The sequence below is a fragment of the Manacus candei genome, unplaced genomic scaffold, assembly GCF_025592945.1.
Source record: "Manacus candei isolate 608988 ecotype Guabito, Panama unplaced genomic scaffold, ASM2559294v1 h1tg000056l, whole genome shotgun sequence".
In the NCBI taxonomy this organism is placed as follows: domain Eukaryota; kingdom Metazoa; phylum Chordata; class Aves; order Passeriformes; family Pipridae; genus Manacus; species Manacus candei.
In genome coordinates, this window is record NW_026138104.1 from 11,674,239 (window position 1) to 11,699,102 (window position 24,864).

At 40.0% G+C, this 24,864-nt stretch overlaps 2 protein-coding genes across 3 annotated transcripts in view; one reads left to right on the top strand and one right to left on the bottom strand.

Moving 5' to 3' along the window:
- Positions 1–15,152: 15,152 nt before the first annotated feature.
- Positions 15,153–20,156, bottom strand: LOC127477616 (translation initiation factor IF-2-like; the record flags this gene model as incomplete). The annotated part of the gene is made up of 3 exons (XM_051802124.1): positions 15,153–15,272; positions 15,901–16,082; positions 19,378–20,156. A coding segment is annotated over one exon (615 nt), but the record flags the coding sequence as incomplete, so codon positions are not given.
- Positions 20,053–24,864, top strand: part of CCNY (cyclin Y) — a 120,395-nt gene continuing 115,583 nt past the window's right edge. The window contains exon 1 of one of the 2 annotated variants that reach the window (XM_051802490.1): positions 20,053–20,315. In XM_051802490.1, the coding sequence (XP_051658450.1) occupies positions 20,162–20,315 (154 nt within the window). In that variant the 5' untranslated portion in view covers positions 20,053–20,161. The remainder of the gene's footprint in view (positions 20,316–24,864) is intronic. The other variant, XM_051802492.1, reaches the window with a different exon arrangement.

A 24,864-nucleotide genomic window follows, 5' to 3' on the forward strand; every position in this document is an offset into this window, starting at 1 on the left:
TCCTGTGAGATGACAGTCGCTCATGTCTGTGTCTGATTTTTTCTGGTATGTTTTGAACCTGATGGTTGACGTCAGTTAAAGTGGATTTGTCAAAGATCTCTCAAAAGTTCATGAAAATAGGTAGTTAGCAATGAGGGCATGGACTTACTAAAGGAAAAGTTGGAAAGTAAGCTTTGTTAACTATAAGAAAACTTACTTGGAATTCTCTCCTATTAGATTCCAGAGAATTAATTCACTGATTGCACGTGAAGCATAGAAAGCGAGGTTTTGTTACTTTTATTGCTGACAACTATTTGTATTTTTGGAGGATGTTCAAATTTCTATGGAATATATCATATTTGTTTAAAAGGACAGTGTATTTATAAACAAAATGTATTTTATTAAAAAGCTTAAATACCTTGCAGACCTAAGCTGTTGGGTCTGATGTTGTTCTCTGCTTCTTCACCAAGCCAGCAGTAGCTGATTAAAGGATAATGGCATGTATCCTGATAATATACTTGCTGAATGCTCTCCCAGATTTAAAGTTACTGTCAATTTTGCACACTTCAGCTAGGTACATAAGTTAAAAATAGACTGGTTTTAAAATACAATATTTAAAAGGAAAAATACCCACTGCCTTTACTGTTGCATTGTAGTAGCTTTGAGTAGAGTCTGGTAGTTCACTCTTCAATGTAAATGCTATTTATTTCTGACCTTTTGGGTGAAGTTTGAAGCAAAAAAGTGACTATTTTTTTACCAGCTGTTCTAGAGTGACACCTTGTGGAGTATAAATGTCTGCACTTTATTTCCAAACTGATGGAAAGCCAAAGGATGTTCTAGAAGTAGGAAATTTCTTGTATCCTGGGGGGGGAGATATGGGGAGTGAGGTGTTCTGTGGCTATTGAGGACACAAACTAATTTTTCCTGCGGTTCCTGTGTTCATATGTAGTTAGAAATAAGTGATTTATAATTTAATAGCCTTCTAAGTGGTAAAAAATTAATATTGATAAATTTTCAATTTATAGTCTTCCTGGCCAATAGTCCCACTTAGTGAAAGACAAAATGAGAATCATTTAATTGTAATTTATAGAAATAATAATAATAATAAAATGTTATCTAAATGCTATTACAAATGATATCTAAATGATATTACAAATACTGCTATTGAAGCTCAGTAGTTATTAGTTCTAGATCACAAACATTAAATATAATAAAAAATCTAAGTATCTTTTGAAATATAGTGGTGTGAAGGGAAAATGAAATAATGCAGTTTTAATTGAGGTATTTGGAAATATCATTCTGCAAATAGAAGAGGGAGGTAAAAACAGGGAATGCAGAACACAGGAAAAGATAAAGGCACAGTGATGAAGAAAATCATTCTTCAGGCTAGATGGATTTCACTCTTCTAATAAATTGCTCGCTTCTGCATTATGACCATGATTGTATTGTATCCTGTCCCCCCCAGTCATGTCTGCAAGTGGCTGTCTGTATGCATAGTTCTTATAGGACTGTGTCGTGTTTTTCCATAGCACCTGTGAGGTGTGAACTGAACACCTAAACATTCAAGAGAATTAGCCAAATACATGACATGTGATGTCAAGATCTAGAACAACAAATGAATTTCCATATGGTAAGTTTATGGGCCTATTCAGTGAAAAATTAAGAGACATGGTTTGGGAATTGTTGTTATTGAGTAAGAGATTAATTTAAATATTTATATAATTTGACATTTAGATCAATTACTATTGTCATGCAATTTCTAGTCATAAATGTAATGTTAACTTGGTCACAGTTTAAAGCAGTTCTTAAAAAGTTTGTGTTGCAATTGATACAGTCTGAAGAGGGTCGTATCCACTTTTACTTCAGTGTATGACTGCAAAGCTTATAAAGTTGATTTGCTGTCCCATTTGTTTCCAGCGTAGCTGGTTTGGCCAGTGGTAGATCTCTTTCCCAGACTGGAGCATTTCTGAGGTTAGAAATTTTATGCTCAAACAACAGCTAATATTAGCTCTTGCTCTTTGAGTAGATCAATTTTTCTGTTTCCAGTTCACCCCCCCCCTTTCAATTATGAAATAAATAAGTGCTACATTTTTTAACTGATATTTTAGCCCTGGAAGTGCTTAAGTCTTCTGTTTGGTCTCCCACATTTGCCATTAACTCCCTGAGGATCAGAAAAGGATTTTCCCTCATAACACAGCAAAGCACTTTTACTAACAGCAGAGGTCTCACTGTCCAACTTGCAAATGGATGAGGGGAGAAGAGAAACAACTCATGCAAATATGCTCAGCAGTATCTACAGGCCTCAGCTCAGAGCCATCTCCAGTGACACGCTTGTAGCACATCCCCATAGTAAATTACTCACAAAAGAAACTTTGCTTTCTCCTGCACATTTGCCCAAAATCAGATATAAGAGAACTTGTTCAGGTTGTTCTTATTTCTGCAAGTATCACTTTCCATCAGCTCCTTTTAGTTTGTTTTTCAAAGTATATTCTCAGTGCCATGGCTCTTGCAGCAGAGTTTGACCTACTTGCCTCTAGGTAACAATGTTCAAGTCTGAATTTTTCACTAGCAAGGTGGTCAGCTTCCACCTTGGGCAATGGAACTTGTTACTCCTCTTTGTACACACTTCACACAAAGGGAATGCCTACAAAGATGTCCAAGAGCTTTTTCATGTGTACTAAGGTAAAGTAAAAGTATATGCTCAAATTTGAAGGTAGGGAAAGTTTTCTCCCAACAAGAAGAGGACACCCCCATAATAAAATTATCAAAGCTGTACTCTAAAGTTTCATAACAGATTTTAAATCTAACCCAAGTATTTCCTCACACACTTCTCTGCCCTCTGGAAAAGTTTTGAAAATACAAGATTTCAGATGTGCAGCCAATCTAAAGAGTCTGAAAGAATCAGTTTATAGGAGATTATGTAAAAAATCTGATTGCAATGCCTACCTCTGCTAAAATTCTAAGCAAATAAACCTAGTGCTTACATGGATTTACTATTCATTGCAGAAAGACTACATTTGGGACAGAGGAAAACATGGTTAACCATGTCTTATAAACTTAATTTTTGGTTCAGATATGGGGCAATTTTATCTGTCTGAATTAACTCTTTGAAAAGTCTTCATATATGGAAAAATTACTAATTTGTAATGATTTATGCAATTGCACAAGAGAAATTGTGTATAGATCAAACATAAAATATGAGCCAATTAGTGCTGCATATGAGCAGGACAATGGTTAAGTATGTAGGTCACTTTTTAGAGATTAGTTGTCTGGGATCTTGGGCTGATGCCCAGCAAAGTGAAACACACTTAATGGAATTGCTGATACAAAACCAGTCCTATTAAAATCAAATATGAACTTTGCAATAATGTAGAGATGTGGTGTAAAGACAGCAGCTTGGTTTTAAAATACATACTTGATAAGGAAATAAGCCTATCAAATGAATAAAATCACAAGGATAATGACTAAATGCATTTTAAATGTGATTAAAGATTATATTCCCGATTAAGTCATCTGCTTAGAATCTTTAGCAATGTAATGTAAGATTAAAGGTATTAAAAAATACAGGGAATGTAGCCGATACATGACCAGGTGATTTATGTGACATTTAGCCCAAATCAGCATGTTTTGTTTGTTCAAATCAGTCAATAATTGTAGCAGAAAGCTTAGTTGGACCTAGAAGCAGCATCTAAGCTAAAAAAAAAAAAAAAAAGCCTGGCAAACCCAGTAGGTACCTGTGGCAAAATAAAGGAATATACTGCAACAAATGGGCTGGAAAAGGTAGTAGTGCCTACTGTCTTAGCTCAGTGTTCAGGAGTAGTACAAAATGAGTCTGGAGTGCTATGTCTGGTTCTCCTTCAGTGTTTGTGAAGCTATGTCCAATGGTGAGAGAAGCAGAACTGCCTGAAGAACAGAGTCCTTCAGAGCCAGAACCTGAGCTGCAGATGTACTTGTGCCTCATCACTGCAGAGGTGCCAGAGGGGGTGAAACCTTGAAGAACATCCTACACTGATGGTACCCAAGAGAACTACAATGGCATTTGTGAACCTGCTGTGGGAAATACTTTTATCTTAAGAACCAGACATTAGGCTGTACTGTAAATTGTTGCATGTCTAAACTCTAGATATCCAGTCCTGAGTGTGATAACTAGATCTCTGTGTGCACAGGCTGTCTACACAATACATGACTACTTACATTAAAATTCAGAAAAGTTCACAGGAGTAGGCGTGGAGAGTCCAAGACTTCTTTCTCCAGACTCCTGGACAAGTTTGTTAATTGATAGAATTAATATTTGTCTTATCTAACAATGGGTATTCCTCTGAAGTCTAGGTTGTATTTCAGTGGGATAGCAGGCAGCATTTCCACAGTGTGGTCCCTAACTCTGAGGATGGAGTTATTTGCCCTTGATGAAGTCCCTTTCCTTCCACTGAACAAACAAGCACTTCAGAGAATAGGCAGGAAGACAGGGCTGATTTTTCAATAACTAAAGCTAATTAAAATACACCCAACACCAAGATTATGAATTCCTGACCTTTCCTAAGAAAAAGTCCTGAGAGGAACAGCTATGGTAAGGAAGTAGAGATGGTGTACAGATGGCAGACCCTGACCAGTGTGGTAGCTAAAGACTTCTCAGGAGAGGTAAGATTTAATGTTCTTAGGCAGAGGAGGAATTGAATGTATCCTGCGCATTCAGGACAGCAGTCCTGATTCTGTGCCGCAGAAGGTGCTCCAAAAACATCCCAGGTGTGGATTATGTCATTTTAAAGGATAATAATAGCTTTGTTGGCTTCATAGGTCAAGTTTGGTCTGAAAGTATGAGGTAGGTTTTACAACTTTGAAGCTAATTTAAACCCCTAATGGTATCAGGCCTGTGTTCTGGGTTTGGATTAGATTGAGTGTAAGTAGCATCACTATAAGCACTTAAAAAAATTGTAGCTGTTAACAGGAGCAAAACTGTAACCATGTCAAGAGCTCTTAAGACTGAGATATCCAAGTTCATTCACATCCCATTTTAGACAATAAAACTTTGTCTTTAGATCTGAGCCTGTTGCAGTATATTTAGTCAAATACCATGTTCTCATTAATATTTCTGCTTTGGTGAATGTGGATATAATTAAGCCTGAAGTACAAAGATATCCATGACTGTTAAATACTAGATAATGATTATTTTATTTCTCTTTTCTTTACTCTTCTTTATCAGCTAGCATATTCTACCTTATTTAGCATTAAGTAAAAAATTATTTCTGAGTAGTTCCTACCTTTCAAATGTACTCTAGAAATATTTTATGGATATTCACAGAGTTGAACAATTGCATAAGAATACAAACAGGCCTTAAACTAAAGTGTAATTCTACAACTCTTGGAAATGAGTGAACTATTTGTTTGGAATTGAAAATACACAGTCCCAGAAGGATATTCTAGAGCGTTGTTAACTTGTTTGTTAAAGTGTGTTGTATTTTTGTCAATAATTAGTTGTCAGCAATGTTATGTAAAGGAAAATTCACTGCTACCTGTGAAACAGTCTCAGAATAAAACCCCAAAATTCTTCACTTTTTTTTAATTTGCTAGGGAGGAAGTTTTAAATTTGAATATTGTACAATGTACAAATTGCATATTGCAGTAAAGTTCCCAAACCCATATCTCTAGTCTAACCTAGATAGTTATTTAGTTTATGTGGATTCCCGATGTCAACTTCAAAAGTTATGTTATTCAGATGAACAACATAAATTAATAATCAGTGCAGATCTGAAAATGTTTGAAGATATTTTTGTCTTCATTTGCAGTACCACTTGCCACTGATGCTGACAGCTTTAGGACGTGTGTGATTACTTCTCTGTGGAGACAGAAACCTATTTGTTATCCTGTATTTATGCTTTCAGTCTTACCACTACCTCACAAAAAATCTTGACTTACTGAGCTGTTACGGATCTTGCTTCTCCTGTTCTTTGTGCCTGACCCAATCAAACCCATCTGAAAAACAGTAGTTATCTTATGCTCTTGCAGTCTCTGTGCACCTCACCATTCTGTTTATGGAAATTGGTTTGCATTAGCAGGTAGGATAGCAAAGGCTTTTAACTGGTGATGCCCAGTACATATGGATACAGAAATACAGATCAGCTTGTTGAAATAAGACTGTCAGAATAGTTGTCCCTAAAAATGTGTGGGGTTTTTGGTCCATATAGTTACATCACATACATGTAGTAACTCTTGACTCAATGGTGAAAGTAGCAGTGGTATAAAGAGTTACAAAACTGAGATCCCTAGTTGCCAAAAAGAGAGGAGTACTTCTTCCTCAGAAAATCCCACAGATACTTAGTTAGTCTCTTCTGGCATCAGCACCTCAGTACTTTCTTCAGCAGTGTTTTTCCCTTTATTATATAAAGGAAATTGCTTAGTGACGAAGGCAGCTGCCCCCTGCTATGGCTGGCTAAAAATGCTTGGTTTGCAATGGAATAATTTCACCTCTTTTCTTATAGGAAAAGAAATCAAAACAAATTTAAAATGCCAGTGAAGGCTTCTGACTTGACAGCACAGGAGTATGAAACCCCAGAATGAATAGAACATTAAATTTCCCTGTGATACCTTCGATTGGTCTCTTTTGATCTGAAGAGACCAGTGGGTGTGGTGAAGATGCCATCTGGTTTATAGCTTTTCATAAATGAACTCCAGGAAGTATAAAATGAGGTGAGCAGGGCACCCTTTTGTTGGAAACTGTTTTGATACCACAAATGCTGTTTAATTTACATGATGTGACGCAGGAAGGGAAGGTGGTTACAGTCCCTGCTCATTATGACAATTCCTACGTTCCCCTTGGATATGTGATGAAAGACTAGGCCTAAGCAACTAAGATGCATTTCAAAATAAGAGAATGAGCAGAACAGAATATCTCTGTGCTACATGCATTAAATGCTGGGAATGGAGCTTACTGTAAATGTGTATTGAATAATGCTTAGTTAATGGCATAATGCATCTCTCATTGTGATGTTTACTTCTGTGACTTCAGAATCTCAAATCCGTGAACCTGTAAGTTAATTCCTCTTCCTACTGTAGCCAACAAGTTCTTGGATGGATAACTAACAAGGTCTAAATATTACATCAGAAGTCCTAATACCTTAGTCTGTGGCCTAAGCTTCCTGTCCAATGCTTGGGGGTGATAGTCTTGCAAAGGAAATTGTGTAAGAACATTAGAGTTCTGCTGAGTTGGGTGGTTAGTGAAGACAGCATGTCTTTATGTGAGCTGAAAACATTAGTCCCACATCTTATATATGGATATAATTTGAAAAATGCTAATCCTAGTTGTGCATAATTTCCCTGTTTCAGGCCTTATTAGAGAGCTGGGGTTTGTGTTTATTCGGGCCAAGTGTTTGAATTCACTCGTTCTACAGTCAGCTTAGGTCTTGTGCCACTGGAGTGAGGGTTTGCACTCTATCCATTATTTGTAAAAAATGCATTTTATTTTGTAGAAGTGACTCAGTTTTGCTTCCTTTGACTTTGTGCTGATAGAGTTAATTTTCTTCATAGTAACTGGTATGTGGCTGTGCTTTGGATTTGTGCTTAAAACAGTGCTGATAACACGGTGATGTTTTAGCTGTTGCTGAGCAGTACTGACAGTGTCAAGGCCTTTTCTGCTTCTCACACTGCTCCACCTGCAAGGAGGCTGGGGGGGCACAAGAAGCTGACCCCAACTGATATCCCTCACCACATAGTGCCATTCTCCACATGTAAATCTGGGGGAAGAAAAGGAAGGGGTGAATGTTCAGAGCCATGATGTTTGTCATCCCAAGTGACTGTTGCAGGTGACGGAGCCCTGCTGTCCTGGAGGTGGCTGGATACCTGCCTGCGATGGGAAGTGGTGAACAAATTCCTTGTTTTGCTTTGCTTGTGTGCACAGCTTTTGCTTTACCTGTTGAACTGTCTATATCTCAACCCATGAGTTCTTTTACTCTTCCAATTTCTCTCCCATCCCAAAGTGGGGAGAGTGAGTGAGTGGCTGTGTGGGGCTGAACTGCCAGTTGAGGTTAAACCACAACAGACTTGTTAGCTAATTACACAGATTAGGCAAGGTTCACTTCAAATGTGTATTCTTCAGAGACCTGCCTTAAAAACGGGATGAAGACTGGAGGTAGTGGATTCCTGTGCCTTCGCAAGGATTAGGGTATGCCCAAATTGGGAATTCTGTCCCAGGGCTGTTGACCATCCTTATGCAGCTTCCAAGTTCTGCAGCAAAAACTTGACTGTGGAGGCAGGAATTGTTTCTCTATTAAGTTACATTTATGTATTCCAAAATTACACTGCAGATGGACAATTTTATTCACGTGTATACACGGTACAGTAACCAAGACAGCCACTGCTCAGCACTTTTGTACTGTGGGTGAGAGAAGCTTCACAGATGTAAATGATGCTAAGATGAGTAAAATAGAGGTACTAAAGAAGGCCTGTGTCCATCCTTCATAAAATTAAAAGAATCACTGCCTTAACAGAGAAAAGAAAGCAGGATTTCCCAGATCTTAGGAGCAAGAAAAAGCAAGTACATTTGGTATACACAGCTGTGAATATACAATGCTGTGAAACTTTTCTGGAAATGTGAAAAATCAATGCACGTAGAGTTAACGGGCAGATGACATGGACAGTGCATTAGTCCAATCTGGACATATCTGGGTCTAGAAATCGTGGAGAAAATCTGAAAAACTTTGACCTCTGCCCACAAAAATATTTCCCGGGGAAGTCCTGGATGTGTACAAGAGAAAGTAAAAAAATACATATGTAAGTAGAAGTATTAATGAGATACGCAGGACAATACACAAGTATCTTTATCTCAAAAATACTCAGAACTAAAACTGCCCACTCTTGACTTAGACTTCAAGAAATGAAGGAATAATTTTTCTCTTATTTCAGGAGGAATTCAGTTGACTGCAAGGAAGCTAAGATTTAATTCTTCCAGGCTACGCTTGTTCTATGAGTGTGTGAAAATTAGTTTTCTAGGACTCTCATGCCAACGCTTCTCATAAAAAATACAATATAATCTCAGAACTGTTAGAAGGAATTGAGAGAACTTTGCATTTGTAGGCCCTTCCTCAAAGGGTAAAATGCTGCAAATTTATTATAAATGGTTATTTCCTGATGTAACATATTTCTGTTGGTTTTGTGAAGGTAGCAGTCAGATAAAATACTTGGCAGTCTTCTCTATTGCATCAGCTTCCCTTATGCTCAAGTAGATTGATAGAAGTCAAGATAGCATGACATCACAACTTTGGAAGTAGAAACCAGTAGCTTGCAATTTCCTCATGTCTAACCAATAGTAAGTTGAAGTGGTTGGAAGTGGTAAGTTGGGTGATTGTGCAGTAGCTGTTAATATTTTTTTTCTCAGAAATGGCATGAAAGGAGATTGTTTTACTTGATTATATGGCCTCTCATTTCCCCACACTTTTTTTATTCTTTTGTCAGAAAATATGTAACTCCTCCTTTGACAGAACATTACAATTCTAATTATGCTTTGGCACAGCAAAAAACTTTGCATCTTTTACTTAAAAATACATTTCAAATATTGCACAAGCAGAGATCCAGTAACTGTGCTTGTGAAATGAATAATTTGGAATTATTATTTCCAGCATGATAGATAAACATAACAGGATTAATAAAAAGCTAGTGATTGTTTCAGCATCTGTATTATATATTTCTGATTCTTGGTCTGTGCTGAGCAATACTGTCTGATGTTCCAGATTCATGAAGTGGAAGCAAATGATATAACCAATACAGAAAGAACAGCATGGTGGAAGGTTTCAAATAAACTGCTGAAGCTACAGTTGTCTGCACCAGTCAAATTCACATGATTAAAAATACTGTCCTGCTTTTATTTCAGCATCTTACTTAGGAAAAACACTGAAATGTTGTACAAAAGGAAGTGGCTGTATAGGAATAGTAATAGAGAGGATTCATGAGAATACATTTGCTCTCAGACATGATTCCCAAATTTAGGCTGCTGTCTCAGTCACTTAAGCCCCTTGAGTGAGACCATGACCCAGAAAAACAGTCCTATCTTTCCCCAGTTGCATATTTCCACTGCTTCTCTTGAGCTAGAAATCATGTTAGCACAATTACATGGTGAGCTGGGTTAGAGACTGCCTGAAAACTCCTTTGGCTGACTTAGCTTCAAACAGAACAGGCTCCTGATGGAGCTTCCTGTGTAACCATACAAATGCTCACATCAGCAGAGGGGAACAGACATGATCATGCATGTGGGAGGTGAGGACAGCCAGTTTTGTAACACTGAACATGTGATTTAGAGTGAGTTTCAGGTAGTATATTTTGGCTTTTTCAGGAGACAAGTGCCAGAGTTGGGAAATGGTAGCATTGAGGGCAGGACAAGTTCCCAACTCATGTGCCTGCAGAAGGAATAGCACTCAAGGATTTTCCTTCCTCTCGTTGTGTACTTGTCCCAGGGAAAGGGAAGAGGGACAGGTTTGTGCCTTTCAGTGTTGGCCAGTGTTGTTCAGCATACCATTAGTAGGATCTAGAAGTTCTGTGCACTGAATGCATCAGTTTAAGCTGAGATTTCCAATGGTGCCAATGAAACGTAGGCTGTTGGTTCTTGTTTACTTTCACTGGAAAGGAGATATTTACCTCCAAAGCTCAGGATGGCAAATCTCCCCTCTGAAGTGACCCTCTTACATATGTGCAAGTATTGCTGTCATTGGGCCCAAGGGATTTGATGCAGTGTCAGTGGAAAGACACTCTACAACATGACTGGCCCTCTATGGAAGAACAAAAAAACCAAAAAGGAATATTCTTATTAAATATGGACTTGCTAAAATTGATTGGTAGAACAGGCTGAAGGAATGGTCAGGGCAGGTCTTGGAGTTGGGACTCTCCCTAAGACTGACCCTACCATGCAGCTTTTAGTGGTGCTGTATTCTGCAGAGGCCCCTGACACATTTACTGCTTTGATGGCATCTGCAGAATTGTACATTAAGTTTAAGCACATCTAAAAGCAGGGTATTTTGAAGTGCAAGGGCTTGCAATGAGACGGTTAACTCAGTGATTGTATTTCTGCTTCTTCCAGTGCTTGTTCTGGGGAGTTTTGGTCTGCAAAGCTGGTTTAGGTTTTCTGTTTTGGTTTTGGCTTTTTTAAACTCTTATCAATGGGATTGTGCATGATTAAAGGTATAAATCAAACTCAAGGAATCTGTGAGCCCTAACACTCTCGATGAATTATGGAAAATTTATTTGCATTACATAATGTATAATTTTTATCCTTTTGTTGACTACACTGTGGCTAGCAGCATGATTTATCCTGAACCTAAACGCTTTGCCAACACATATTTGATGAGAGATATTAGCCACTATCAAGACACATATTTTAGCTATGTAAGCAATGCCAAAGCAGCTGTGAATTCTTAACATATCTCAGTCTGAGCAACTGGGAGAATTATGAAACTAGTTAACAGACTAAGAGAAAATACCATATTACCCTTATGGATAAACCACCTTATTAAACAGTGAGATGTATCCTTGGCAACTTAATTTTGGACAAAGACAATTAAGGTTGAGGTTAGAGACTTTGTAAAGCTTGAATACAGACTGGATTTCATTGGCCTTAAACCTTTAAGGGGCAGCTGCAAACATCTGACCTGAATTGCCTAAGCACTCCAAAGAAAGAAGTTTGTTTGTACTCTTGTACCAAATTTTACAATTCATGTAACTCACACAATATTAGAAATTATTTTAACTCAGAGATTGTAGAAACAAAAAAGTATTTTTTACTGGGCTTTTGCTATTTATTAGAAAGGGCTCGATGCTATTTTAGAAGTTTTACTACGAAATCTGAAAAAAAAATGCATATACTTATAGACAGATATCCTGTCCTGTGTTATACAAGACAATTCTCTGTTTTTCAAAATGAATTTGAGGAGGCCTGTCTTTTCTGCTTGAAGCCAAACTTATCTAGGAGGGCTGCAATTTGTAGTCATATCTTGTAATATGTTTTAATGTTATTTTTTAGAACTTAATTGTCAAATTATGTGAGAGTTCAAAGTTCCTGGAATGTAAAAATCTGGTGTCTCTAAATCCTTTCCAGTGAAGTAGCTTTAAAATAAAGAGACACTCATCACTTAATTAGTCAGTGTTTTGAAAGTGTCACAATTGTGAGCACAACAAAAGTCTTGTGGAGTAAACCTGGGGATTCAGTGAGCTGGGCCTAAGAAAATACCTGTTTTAATGCATGTATTTTATTTCCTGTGGCACTCCCTAAGGGGTATTTTTTGAGTGACAGCAGAGGACACTTGGGTATAATGTTAGCTGAAGAGTTCCAGCAGTGAAGGGTAGCATTAACTTTGAAGGGAAAACAGCAAGCTAGTTCCTTACTTGAGATAAAAATGTCTTTATTAATTATATCCTCTTTAATTTGAAGTATAATTCAAGTTGACTAGATTCTTCCCAAGTTAGTCAGCAGTTTCCTACAGAAGTTGCTGTGCTGGGTTCCCTGTTTAAGCACATGTTGTTAGATCATGGCATATCATGAGGCCTGCTGGCTGGTCAGCTGCTGAAATTCCAGAGCTGCCACAAGGACTGCAGGACACTGAAAATATATAATAATTTCCTCATTAAGAATTTTAAAACTATTCCCTTATTTTTATTTTTTATTAAATGGTAGATTTAAATGGCTCATTTTACCTTTTGATTATTTAGAATACTTCCACAGTAGTACAATTGTATTTTTATTAGTTGGAGTTGGTTTTATTTTCATGTTTGCTAGGACATCCTATTCTTTATTTTGCCATAAAGTCCTGCTTCTTTAGCTGCTTTAGTTCTTGTCACTCTTAACTGTGTGAAATGGATTCCCAGACATCCAGCAGGAAGTGTTTGTAGGTCAGTGACTAATTTTCCCAAGCCCATTTTGCAGACTCTGGTGATTTATACCAGCTCTATTTATAGAGAAAAGATGACTTTTTTAACCTATGAACTTGCTATCTTCCTGTTGGCATTTCTTCTATCAAGTGATGTATCTGCTTGTTGAGTGATGGTGACAGCAAAGCTAATAAACTACACAAGTGGCAAAAAGCATTACAACAGACAAGAATTTGTTTCACATTTAATTACCAGTACAGGCACTGCATTCAGCAGTGTTGGTGTGCATGTCAGAAATACCATGGCACATCCATTTTATTTACTTGGTCCCCTTTCCTGCAACACATGAACTATTTGCTGTTTTAAAGATTTTAGTCTTAAAAATCCCCTTTCATATGGTGAGATTCTATGATTCCCATTCACTGAAAGGGACCTGAGATACAGGGGTTAAGTGGTTTTCAAGAGTCTTAACACAGACTGCAATGGAGCAGATTTTTTTTCCCAAAATAATGGAAACTGATTCTAAGGATCATGCCAGCTTTTGCCATATTTGAGAGGAAATTTTTAAATGTTCACATGGAAGCCTCAATTTTAGTTTTGTAGGCTTGTTATGTCCTGGGTACTTTTTCACTGAGAGGGAAAGGACTCTGGAATACCAAGGGGTAATGTTTTCATTACTTTTATTCCTTTCTACTTTTGGCCCATTTTGGTGTATAGTTTTCAATCTTGCATTATTTTTCAAAGGAAAAAGTACTACCTAATACCATACAGGACCTGAGGAAATAGAACAAAATCTCTCAGAAATACACACTCAAAATTATATATCTGTTGTTCATTTGTTAAGTACATTAACTGATTTTTGGTTCTTTACCTCTAAGATCCATATTTCCATTTTCTGTGTTTTCCATGCATATACACAGGGGTTTTGTCTGGAGAAGGGTGATTTTTGGCTTCTCTACAATTCTGAGTTCCTACATATTTACAATTGTAGTACCATGCTAAAAATCAAAAAGACTCATGCCTGAATGCTTCTCTATTGAAAACTTGGATGCTTCAAGAGCTTTAATTTTCATATTGAGAATGTTCTTACTTTTTAATTTCACCTCTTGATTTGAAAGTTAACCGAGGAAAGTATTTTCACTCAATACAGATGTTAATACTTGGGAGAACTTTACTCAGTTTGATTCTGTTTCACAGAAAAGTTCTTGAGATGAGTCTGTACAGTTCACCATATTTATCTTGATTCCCTGTCTCTGAAACCTTTAACTTTTTTTCAAATCTATTCTTCAAACAAAGCCCTCTTTATTCTACTTAAAAAGGCTGGTCTTCTGGGGAGCTGTAGGATAAAGCAATAAACTTCCCTGATGCTCTTCTTCGTATAGACGGCTGAGCAAATGTATGTACAGACACGTGCTTTTCTGGTGAGCTGTGTTTCTAAAGACTTTAATCCTCTGCAAATTAACCTCTATTAGCTTATATTACAGGACTTGTAAGCTCAAAGTACACTTAAATGTTTCTAACTGTGAGCTGCCATGACTGATATTCAAAATTGCCAGGTATTGAGAGTTGAATAAAAGTGGGTGATTTTATTTTCTGAAGATGAATTTGAGAAAAAAAGTTTTGTCTGAACATGCTATCCCAAATTGCTGGGGCTGGTTCAGTTCTCATTCTTACTGTAAATTAGGACTAGCTTCATTGAAACTAAAGAAGTTTTATTTGCCTGGGCTTGTATGAAATCAGAACAGATTAACAGATACCTCTTTATAGAATGGGATCTTTAACAGGCAGAACGGAATAAAACACAGTGGGCTCTTATTCATACTCCATATAGACTCTCTGGCTGGCAAAGTGCTTTGTGGCAGCACTGCCTGGTTTTACACATTATTTTGTTTTGTTTAGTTAGGCTTTTCTTTACAAGGGGTTTTATTGTTCAAGAGGGGGCACTCCCACCCTTGCTCATAGTCATCGAGTCATACCATGGAGTAATTACTGCTCTTTCCACGCCAAGATCTCAGACCAAGAAAAGGCAGCCAATCCTGATACAGGAAGACACACACTGGCACAAAAAAACTAACTAGGGAGACAATGAAGAGAGAAAAACACAGAGCGAGACTGTATGGGATTGTGCTCTATCTGCCCGTGACAGCAGCATCAGGGGCAATGTTGTTTTTCCCCAGTAGCTTTCCAATATAGTTACTCCATTCACTGATGAATTGAGAGTATGTGAAACTGTGCCAAAGCTAATCAAATCAAATTCCACCCAGCTGGTTAAATCCAATTGCTTGTGCCTTTCTCCACAATGCAAGGGCATCCATGGTACTCTTGGCTGAACTGCCTCCTCCCCTCCCAAGGCTCATGGCAGATCTGTGCCGTGTGGGTGATCTTCCCTCATATGTGTAATGCGTGGCTTTCTGGCTACTTGCAAGTGCAGATCTTATCTTGTTCAATCCCTGAAGAAATAATAATAAAAAACCCCAAACAGTTACATATCTATTTTAATATTCCAGCATAGCTGTTCTTGAAGTGTTTCCCCTAAAACAATGAACAATCTTTCCCCAGTTGAGGGGAAACTGCCTCTTTCTCCAGTGATTTCAAGATGGTGAGTAACCTCACAATAATAAAAAAGGTAATAATATAATATGCACTTATCTGAGCTATGCATGTTTAGAGAACCATAGTAACACCTGCTCTCTGGTCTGTCACCTTCATTCTTGAAGCAACTATTTTCTCCTGTAGAGTAAATGGAAATAGGCAGGGTCCTCTGGTTGCCACACAATTCAGAGTATGAGTGTGACTTTGTTCTCTGCATTATTGCCTAGAATAGTATCTCATCATTGGCTAGCATGAGATAATATCCCAATTTACACACTAAAATTAAATACATGAACTAGGTAGCCCAAATTTTTCCCTTGATCTCCAAAAGAAGTCTTGATTTACTCTTTGCATGTTTCTCTCTGATTCAAGTAAGACACTTGATTTCTATGGAACAAGTGTGCCATTCACCAGAGGACTAATTTCACTGATACCATGAGTATTTTTAAGCCAGGTAACACTGGAGCAGTAGCTCCCATCTCTTACCTGCTTCTTGTTACGTCTGGATGTGTTTCCTGTGAACAGCAGCTGCAGCTCCCTGCAATGTACCACAGAAACCTCCAAATGTCTCTGATGACGGCACAATGGTTGGGGTTGGCATAGACAGAGCTTCAGACAACTTGTGTCAAGGCTGAAAGGATGTTTTCTGGCAAGCACTGGATTTGTACCTGCAAGAAAGAAAAGACTGCCTTAATCCTGGAAGAATCAACACCGTCAGCAAAGGGGAAATCTGCCCCAGGAGTAGTCAGTTCAAATCCATGGGGGTGGGAATCTAAGAGTTGATCCATGAATGCATTCTCTCGAGGAGCAGCACAGTGAAAGGCTTTGCTATACAGGCCAGGGCAGAATCAACTGGGATGCACTCTGGTCTTTCCTTGAGAAAGAAAGTATTAATGCTACTCAATTTACACTTGTAACAATAAACATAAAATATTAACAATAAGAATTCCTCAGATGTGTTCATGACTGTGGTTTAGTTGATTTGGAATTTAATACTATAGTCAAGAGAAATGTAGCTATTACAATCAACAAAGTTTAGGGTGTGGTTCAGCTGACCAGCCAGACCACTGTGTACCTAGCACTGTTAATTTCAAGCTTCTGCTTAAACTCCCAACAATGATTATGTGTGATAAATTTGGCAAGATGGCATTAGAGTGGATGCCCAAACTGTGAGTAGGACTCTTACTAAACATCAGATGGCGGTGTGGGGAAGGTATTGTGTGACACAAATTTCTCAGACTGTATTTGAAAGACCAGCAGAATTAAAAGATCTAGTTGTCACCAGTCATTTATCTTAAGATTTTTTTTTAACTGTGCTTCCCAAATTGTTTGGTTTGCAGGAAGAAAGTTTTGGATTGAATAATTGTTACAATTTTTATCTGCTCAAAACAGATAAAAGCTTATATTAAGCAAAAAACTGACCTACATCTGCTGGTTTGAAATACTCATATTTTTCAACAATGTTCCAGGAAGATTTCAAGCACAAAATTTAATGGGTCACATCATTAATTTTAGCGTATTAAAATCCATTATCTTTTGTATAGTGGAGTATCCTCTGTAGAGGGGAGATGCTACAGATTGAAAATATTTTTGTGGAAGAATAAGCCCTTTGTAAACATGGTATGTCAGCACTGACCAAGCTTGAAAATCTTGGCTGTGGTTTAAGGAGCTTTATGTGGTACTCAGCTGACACATGCAGTTGCTCAGGAGGGCAAACTTGTTAAAATACATAATGGTAAACATCAAGAATAGAATAGTCTCCCATCAAAGAAAGACATACACGATGTCTAAGTATGTCAGTAAGGTACAGTGAACTGTTCTTGCTTTACTGTACCAATATTTATCAAATAATGCAACTACATTTGCATCATACACTTGAGATAGCTGAAATAAAGTAATCAAAACTATGTTTTCCTGGTGTGTATTTCACCTGTGTACTCTTCTCAGCTCTTAGATACCAGCAGGAGACCATTACCCTGGAGCAGCATCCCTTTTCTTTGACTTTAAATATGTATTTTAGTGCCTTTGTCATTGTAATGTACTTCAGCAAGCTCTTAGAGTGAAAAGAGGAGGAATAAAGGTAGATGAAAAATTCAGAATGAAAGACTGCAAGTAAGAAAATAGGTAGCTACATAAAATGATAGAATGATGGATAGAATCATAGAATGGTTTGGGTTGGAAGAGATCTTAAAGATCATCCATCTACTGATCACATAGTGATTACATGGTCACAACTGGTGATCACAAGTTTTAAATAGTATTTAAAACATTTTAAATGTTTAGTTTTAGAATATTAGTTTTAAACATGAACTAAAGTTGAAATCATTCCTTTTTAATAAGGAAAATGTTGTTTAAAGCTCTACTTAGAGAAGCAGACTTTGTAATTAACCTATCTCCATCATGTGGTTGCCTGTTTTGTTTCAAAGCTTATGAAAATCGTGGAACAAGTTTAAGTTGCAAGTTTTGTCCAAGAGTTTGCTCCAATAGATTTATAGCTGTTAAAGTTTCTAAATAATTAGGGGTTATGAAATGCTTATGTAAAAATGTAGTGGGATTGATAGAGCAAGGCAAGGCAACACAATGGTTTCTCAGTTAGCATTACCCAAGCATGTACTTAAAAGACAATGGCACTGGTGCCCTGAGTGCCCATGTTGTGCTGGGAGACTACAGGTCAAAAAGGCCACAAATGAGTACATGTCCCTGTTTCCTACAAGAAGACAGAATTTAACAGGGCAGGTCAGGGAGCCATGGCAAGCAAGAGAACAGATAATAATAATACTTCCACAGAGATTTCTCTAATTCTGTTGAGGTCCTCTTGTGAGATGTGGTAAGCCAGGTGTTTCAATAACATCTTGCTGTTCTATTGTATATATACTAAGATTATTTGACTCGTAAAAAATCGTGTTTGAGATTTTCTGATTGTTGCCTATGCCCATGTGAGGTTTAACCAACCCTGCTACCAGGTTAAGCCCAGGCCTGGTCTGTGCAGACCAAGCTGGGCGCAGGCTCAGGCTCATCTGAAGAGCAAGGTGAGCTCCAAGGGAGGAGCTGAAGTGCCCTCAGCAAATGATGATATGGTGGTGGAAGGCACTAGTTAGCATGATATCCTACAAGACAACACTCCTAAATCAGAGCTCCAGCTAATATCTGATTTCTTTTGGTCTTGATGCAAACTACTGAAGACACTAATACACAAAATATACTAAACTTATCCTCATTTGAGTTACTCAAACACAAAGGGATGATGTAACTCAAAATCTGCTGCCAAGCCATGCTTGAGGAGGGGGTATCACAAAACTAATTAAACATCCTCAAAATAGTTTCATTTAAAAACTCCACGATTTTTCTTTCTTTTTGATTGTTTGTATCCCACTACAGTAGCTTTGCATCAAATAAACATTCAAAGGTAGTTGAAAATTAAAAATTAATTTTTCTTTGCAATTTGGATATGAGAAAAAAATGTAGGATGAAAACTTGCAAGTCTTTCATGTAATCATCTGACTTGAGCAGATCTTGTGAAAACATCAGATATCATGAGATGCCTGGTAGAATAACAAGTAACGGCTCCTCAGGCACAGGGCTGTAAGTCAAAGCATTTTTTTATAAACACAGAAAAGTGTGTTTCTATTATCAAATTATCAGTGTAACCATTCAACTACCATGACTCAGACCTCCAGCAGTCATGAGATGTGCTTAGATTACAGACATTTAAAGAAAAAAAACCCAAAACAATAAAGACTAATGAAAACCATGTGCAATCCCCATCTTCAGCATTACACCGATACAGCAAAAGTGGATTTTGCCTGGGAAAGCCCTGAACACAGGGAAGGTACTACGAAGGGAGTGCATTACACTCCTCTTTGGCCTGCTCTCTTTGGCACCGTCAGTCTACAGGAGACCTAACGAGTTCTCAGAGTTCGCAGCCCCTAAAAAGCTCTGGGACACCAGTGAATGTTTCCCTACAGGATGCGGGCCCCTCTCGGCGGGGCAGGTGCGGTGGCTCTGGCCTAGACCAGGGGCGGCCCCGCGGGGTCCCCGCCGCGGTCACGGGCACGGGGCTTTCCCGAGGACCCCCCGGGCCGGGAGGCACCGCTGCGGGGAAGGGAGCGCCTGCACCCCCCGCTCCTTCAGCGCCAGCGTGCTGAGCTCCGGGACTGTGGGAGAGCGTCCGTGTGCGGGCCGGCGGGGACGCTCGGGGCAGGAGGGCCGGGAGCCGGGGCGGCCCCTCCGCCACCCCCTGTGAGCGGCCGTGCCGCCGTTCCCGCAGCCGCCCGGCGGGAGGCGGCACCGCCCGCTTGAACCGGAACCGGTTCGCGGGGGCCGCCCGGGGCGGCTGCTCCTGCTCCCGCTCCCTCTCCTGCTCCCGCTGCCGGTGCGGTGCCGGTGCCGCTGGCGCGGGGGCTGCGGCGCTGCCGCGCGGGTGCGAGCGCGGGGCGGGAGCGGCGGCTGCGCGGGGGCGGGGGAGGATGGGGCTGTGCCCCGGCGGGCCCCGCGCCGCCCGCCCGCGCTGCAGGGCGGCTTAGCTGCCGCAGCCCACGCCGGAGGGCCGCGCTGCGGGGCCGCCTCCGCGGATGAGCCGCCGGGGGGACCGGCCGGCGAGTGCAGCCGCAGGGCGCCGCCGCCGCCGCCGCCTCCTCCTCCCCCGCCGCTCCCTCTCGTCGCCGCTGCCGCCCATGGCTTCCCGGCGCCCCCGCTGACCGGCCGCCCCTCGCCTCCTCCCGAGCCGGGCCGGGGCCGGGCAGAGAAGATGGGGAACACCACGTCCTGCTGCGTCTCCTCCAGCCCCAAGCTGCGCCGGAATGCCCACTCCCGGCTGGAGTCCTACCGCCCCGAGGCCGAGCTGAGCCGGGAGGACACGGGCTGCAACCTGCAGCACATCAGCGACCGGGAGAACATCGACGGTGAGCGCGGGCGGGCGCCCCGGGGAGCCCCGCATCCCTTCCCTTCCCCTCCCTGCGGCGGGCTCGGCTCTGCCCCCGCGGCTCCCCCGGGTGAGGCCAGTCCGGCCGGTCCCGCTGCCCGCACAGTGTGTCCCCCCGGGCCGCACGGACGGTGCTGGTCCCCGTGCCCGCCCCCGCGGGGCTCCCGGGGATGCCGCGGTCCATCTGCGCGGGATTCTCCCTCCAGAGCTGCTCCTTTCCCCCGGGAGGGGTGTGCGGGACCCTTCTAGCGAGGGCTGGGGAGCATCCTCCCGCCTGCATCCTTGCGCAGGGTGCAGGGTTTTGGCCCCAGATCTGCACTGCCGAGACCCTTCGCCCTTCAGAGTGTCGTGGGGTGGCATTATGGACAGACCCGGCGGGCTCGGACACCCGGGTTCGGCTTGGCCCCCGAGGGAGGCGTCCCTCGCCCTTGGCAGGGCTGGCTGTGCCGAGCTCACGTCACCTGCCGGGATGTCACCTGCCAGGCCTCTGCAGGGGTGAGCCTTTAAAGGACAAACCCAGCCAGCGATAAAAGTGGGAGAAATGTTTCCCATGACAACCTTCTCTTCCAGTGACTTTTTCTTCCCTGTTACTGCCGTGATGAGGCGCAGCGCTCTGGAATCACGAATGCCACCTTTCCTTCTCTTTCTCTGCAGTGATATCAAAAAAGCTGTATTCTTGTTGGTTTAGTAGTGACTGAATGTGCTGCCGTTTTGGCTAGCCAGAATACAGCTTAATTTTAAAGATATGGGTTGAGTTAATGGATACATGTAATTTAGTTTTTGATTAGCTGAAGTATTTAGTCCTAAAACTTTACTTGGTAAAAGGTCAGCTATCTCATGGATTAGTTCACATGGACTGCTGTTGGTAGAAAGCCAGAAAGACGGACTTGGGTGCACTTCAATTTGCCTTCCACATTTTTCCATAGCTTATCTGATTGTGATTTTAGTACAGAATTTTATGTTAAGTCAGTACTTGAGACTAGTAAAGTTGTGAAGCCCATAGAAGCAGATAGGTACCCTCACTGGTTTCTTTCAGTGAGGTGCATTCTGGAAATATCAGTGGTTTTGAGATGTCTTTGCTACATGCAGCTGAAAAATTAGACTGTAACAGGATCAGTAGGTGGAAAAAAATACATAATGGTTTGGTCTGAGAAAGCCAGGGAGATGAAAGAACCAATTGTTGATCTATGAATGATTAATTCTTCCAACATCAGTGGTGGCCAGCGTAGCAGGATGCAGCTTTCTCTGATGGTACGGATTTCTCCAGCTATACCAACACAGACTGCAGTAAAGTTTTTGGTCAGAGATGTATGGGTTTTGTGCCTTGTTCTTAATTTGTTTGGTTTTTTGTTTTTTGCTTTTGTTTTTTTTTTAATGGATGGAAAGAAAGACATTGGTGGAAATAGTAAGTGCATGTGTGCTTGCTAAAATGTGCGTGTAATGCAGATAAGTTCCTGCATCTGAGTTATTTGCAAAAAAAAAAAAAAAATCCTTATTGATTGATTGTTTAACTTATTGGGTCAACGCACATGTGTGTTCTCTCTCTCTTTTCCTTTATACTGTGGCACATTTAAAGTCTAAAGCTGTAACTTGTTGTTAGAAGACAGAAAATACCTCATGCATTATTTATTTTTAGGTTTTGTTGTTTTTGGTCTGGAACTACTGACAGTACAATGACACGTTTTCAGATGGTCAAAGTGTCTTTAAATCTGAAAAAGAGCAAACACTTTTGGGTTTCCTTTTTGTTCCTTACTCTAGTCTCGCCCCTTTTTATGGATAAAGTCTGAGAAGTAAGTTTCTACTGGGGAGACTGATAGATAATAAATGTCTGTTCACACGGAACAACTGGATGGACTTTGGGTAAAACTACTTTTTGAAGTGTGGTTAGTTGCAGGTCTTTTACCCTGGAGTGATACCCACTGATGGTCTTTTGGTTAGATGGTAGACTGGTTACTAAATGTCATAAGATGATTCTGTGTTTCTGAAATTTATTTCTTATTAGACTATCTATTACGTTTTTATTGTTAGATTGTTTGAAGTTGTATGGCATACAAATGTCTACAGATGAAACTCTGGGATGGGAAAAACCCTTCACAGTAGAGAACTAATGATTTTCTTACCATTTTATGACGAAAAAATGGTAGTGTGGTTATCTGTGTCATGAAGAGAGAATGCTCAGTGTTGATTCCTTAACGTTCCTGTCATGAAGTTTCTCAAATTGGCAGTGTTGCCAAATGTACTTTTTTTTTTTTTAATTAAATAAGTGATGACAAAGACTGGTGCAGTGAAAGGAAACATTTTTGACACTTCGAATTTATATTTCTCGCTGTTCTTTGAGTGAGAGCCCTTGCATCCTACTCAAGTGTATGTGGCAGTGACAGGTCTTAAAGTGAAAATTCGTGTCTCTAACAAGTGTTTACCTTTTCAGTGGTACTTCTGGGAACTGTAAAAATCGTGCCATGCAGTGTCTGAGTTAATATGTTTTATGTGGAAGTTGTTTTCATGCTCATATGGATGAAAATTCAGGAAACATTTTATTTATTTTGAGTGGATAAAGCTGCTTGAATAAATCAAGAACTTTTAGAGCCTTTAAATAAGCTGTGGGCTGTTTTAAGCTTTAAAGAGATGCGTGGTTTGCACTGTTGCAGGCCCTGTTTTTGGCAGTATAAGAAGGAGAAAGAAAAAGAGGGAGGGATGTCAAACCTTTAAGAGTGATTTAACTGGAAGTTTTAGTACTAGTGGAACTGTTTGACGTTTGCCTGTCTTCTATACTTCCTAAGGAAATACTCATCAAATCTGCCTTCAAAATCATGCCTTTGAATTGTCTCCTCTAATTCAACTCCATACCCAATCCATTAACATTTTTTCAAAGAATGGCTGGAGCAATTCTATTTCAGTAAGAACTGGTTTTATGGCAAAATGTTACCTCTACATCACTGGTACCTTGTCAGAGCGATCTCAATTTCTCTAATATTTCACACCTGTTTCTGAAATGGTATCTGAAAGAGAAGGGAATTTTGACAGAGATTTGATTAGGAGGAATTTATCGAGTGACTTGTTTTAAAGAATACTCGTGTTGAATTGACCTTTCTTCCTTTTTTTTTTCCCCCCAAAAAAAATTTTAAGAAGATGCAGAATTGCTTCTCTGAATATTGGACAGTCACCAGAGTGCTTTTTTTTTCTTTCTTTTCTTTTTTTTTTTTTGTTTTTGTTTATTTGTACAAGCTCATGATAATGAAGAACACCTAACAGTTGTTTATGTCTTTTGCTTTTGAGGAAGAGCAAGAGGGTAATTGTAACATACAGAGCTTACCGTCTGTTTTTGATGATTTATTGCTAAGGATGAGCTTCCATATTTTTCAGTGCTTCACATGTAAAAGTTGAGGAGAATTGTAGCAGTGGATTCAATACTTGCAGATTCCTACATCTGTCTGTTTGCCATCAAGACTTTTTTTGTGGCAGTGTTAATGGCACCAATAAGTAAAAATGGCTGAAAACTTTGTGTCAGATTCTGTATCTCATTGGGATGCAAATTTCTGTCTGTGCAAGCTGTGTGAGCATCTTGGTGTATGCATTGTGTAAATCCTTGCTAGCTGGGCCTAGGCTCTGCTTAACTCTTTACATCAGCAAGTCACAGACCCAGTGGTGGTTTAACTTGTGAAAAAGCAGATGTGATTTCTCTGTTTGAAGCATGATTTCTATAGTCAGCTTTTCAAGTATGGAGCTGTAGTGAGGGGCAAAACATGATGGCATGAAGCAAAGCTGATACTGTACAATGAAATTGGCCAAAAGGCTCTTCTTGAAATAGAGGCTGGATGGAGAGTTCCTAGACTATTTCAAGAAAAGAAAGTTGTTAATGATGAGCCCCTCCCCTGTCTCCCCCTCCCCCCACCAAAAATCTGATTTTTTTGTTGTTGTTTGTTTATCTCCCTCTTTGTAAAGTTCTGCTCATGTCACTGGGTCATGCATTGGTAGCTCAGATAATGACCTGTGCATCACTGATAAACGTCTTCAGCCCTTTTCACCTTGGGTCAATCATGTTAATTTTTTTGCTGCATAATGAACAGGCTCCTAAGAATGGATTGCTTTTCAAGAAGCCACTTTTTTGTTCATTTACATATTTTTTCTCCATCTTCTTGAAACTGGCACGTGGGAATCTCTGATGTGAGATTAGTTAGTATTTGCGTATCTCCGTCTACTGGGTTTTATAGGTTTTATTTTAGCAAAATACAAGAAAGTTTTAAAATGTCTGCCCCATATACCTAATGGAATTTTGCTGAAAGGGACTAGTGGTGTTTTCAACAGTAAGGCCTGATGGGTTGCATGTTGTGAAGGAACTGACCTACATTCTCAAAAGTCAAGACATAAGCGCTTCAGAATCAAGTTAAATATCCGCTGTGTTGCACACAGACATTTCTGCTAAAACCTGCATCGTAAAAGGACAGACCTTCTTAAAAAAAAAAAGTCTTATTTGTTTGCAGAAAAGTCAAAAATTGTTTTGTTCCCTTAGCCAGAATTCCAGCGCAGAG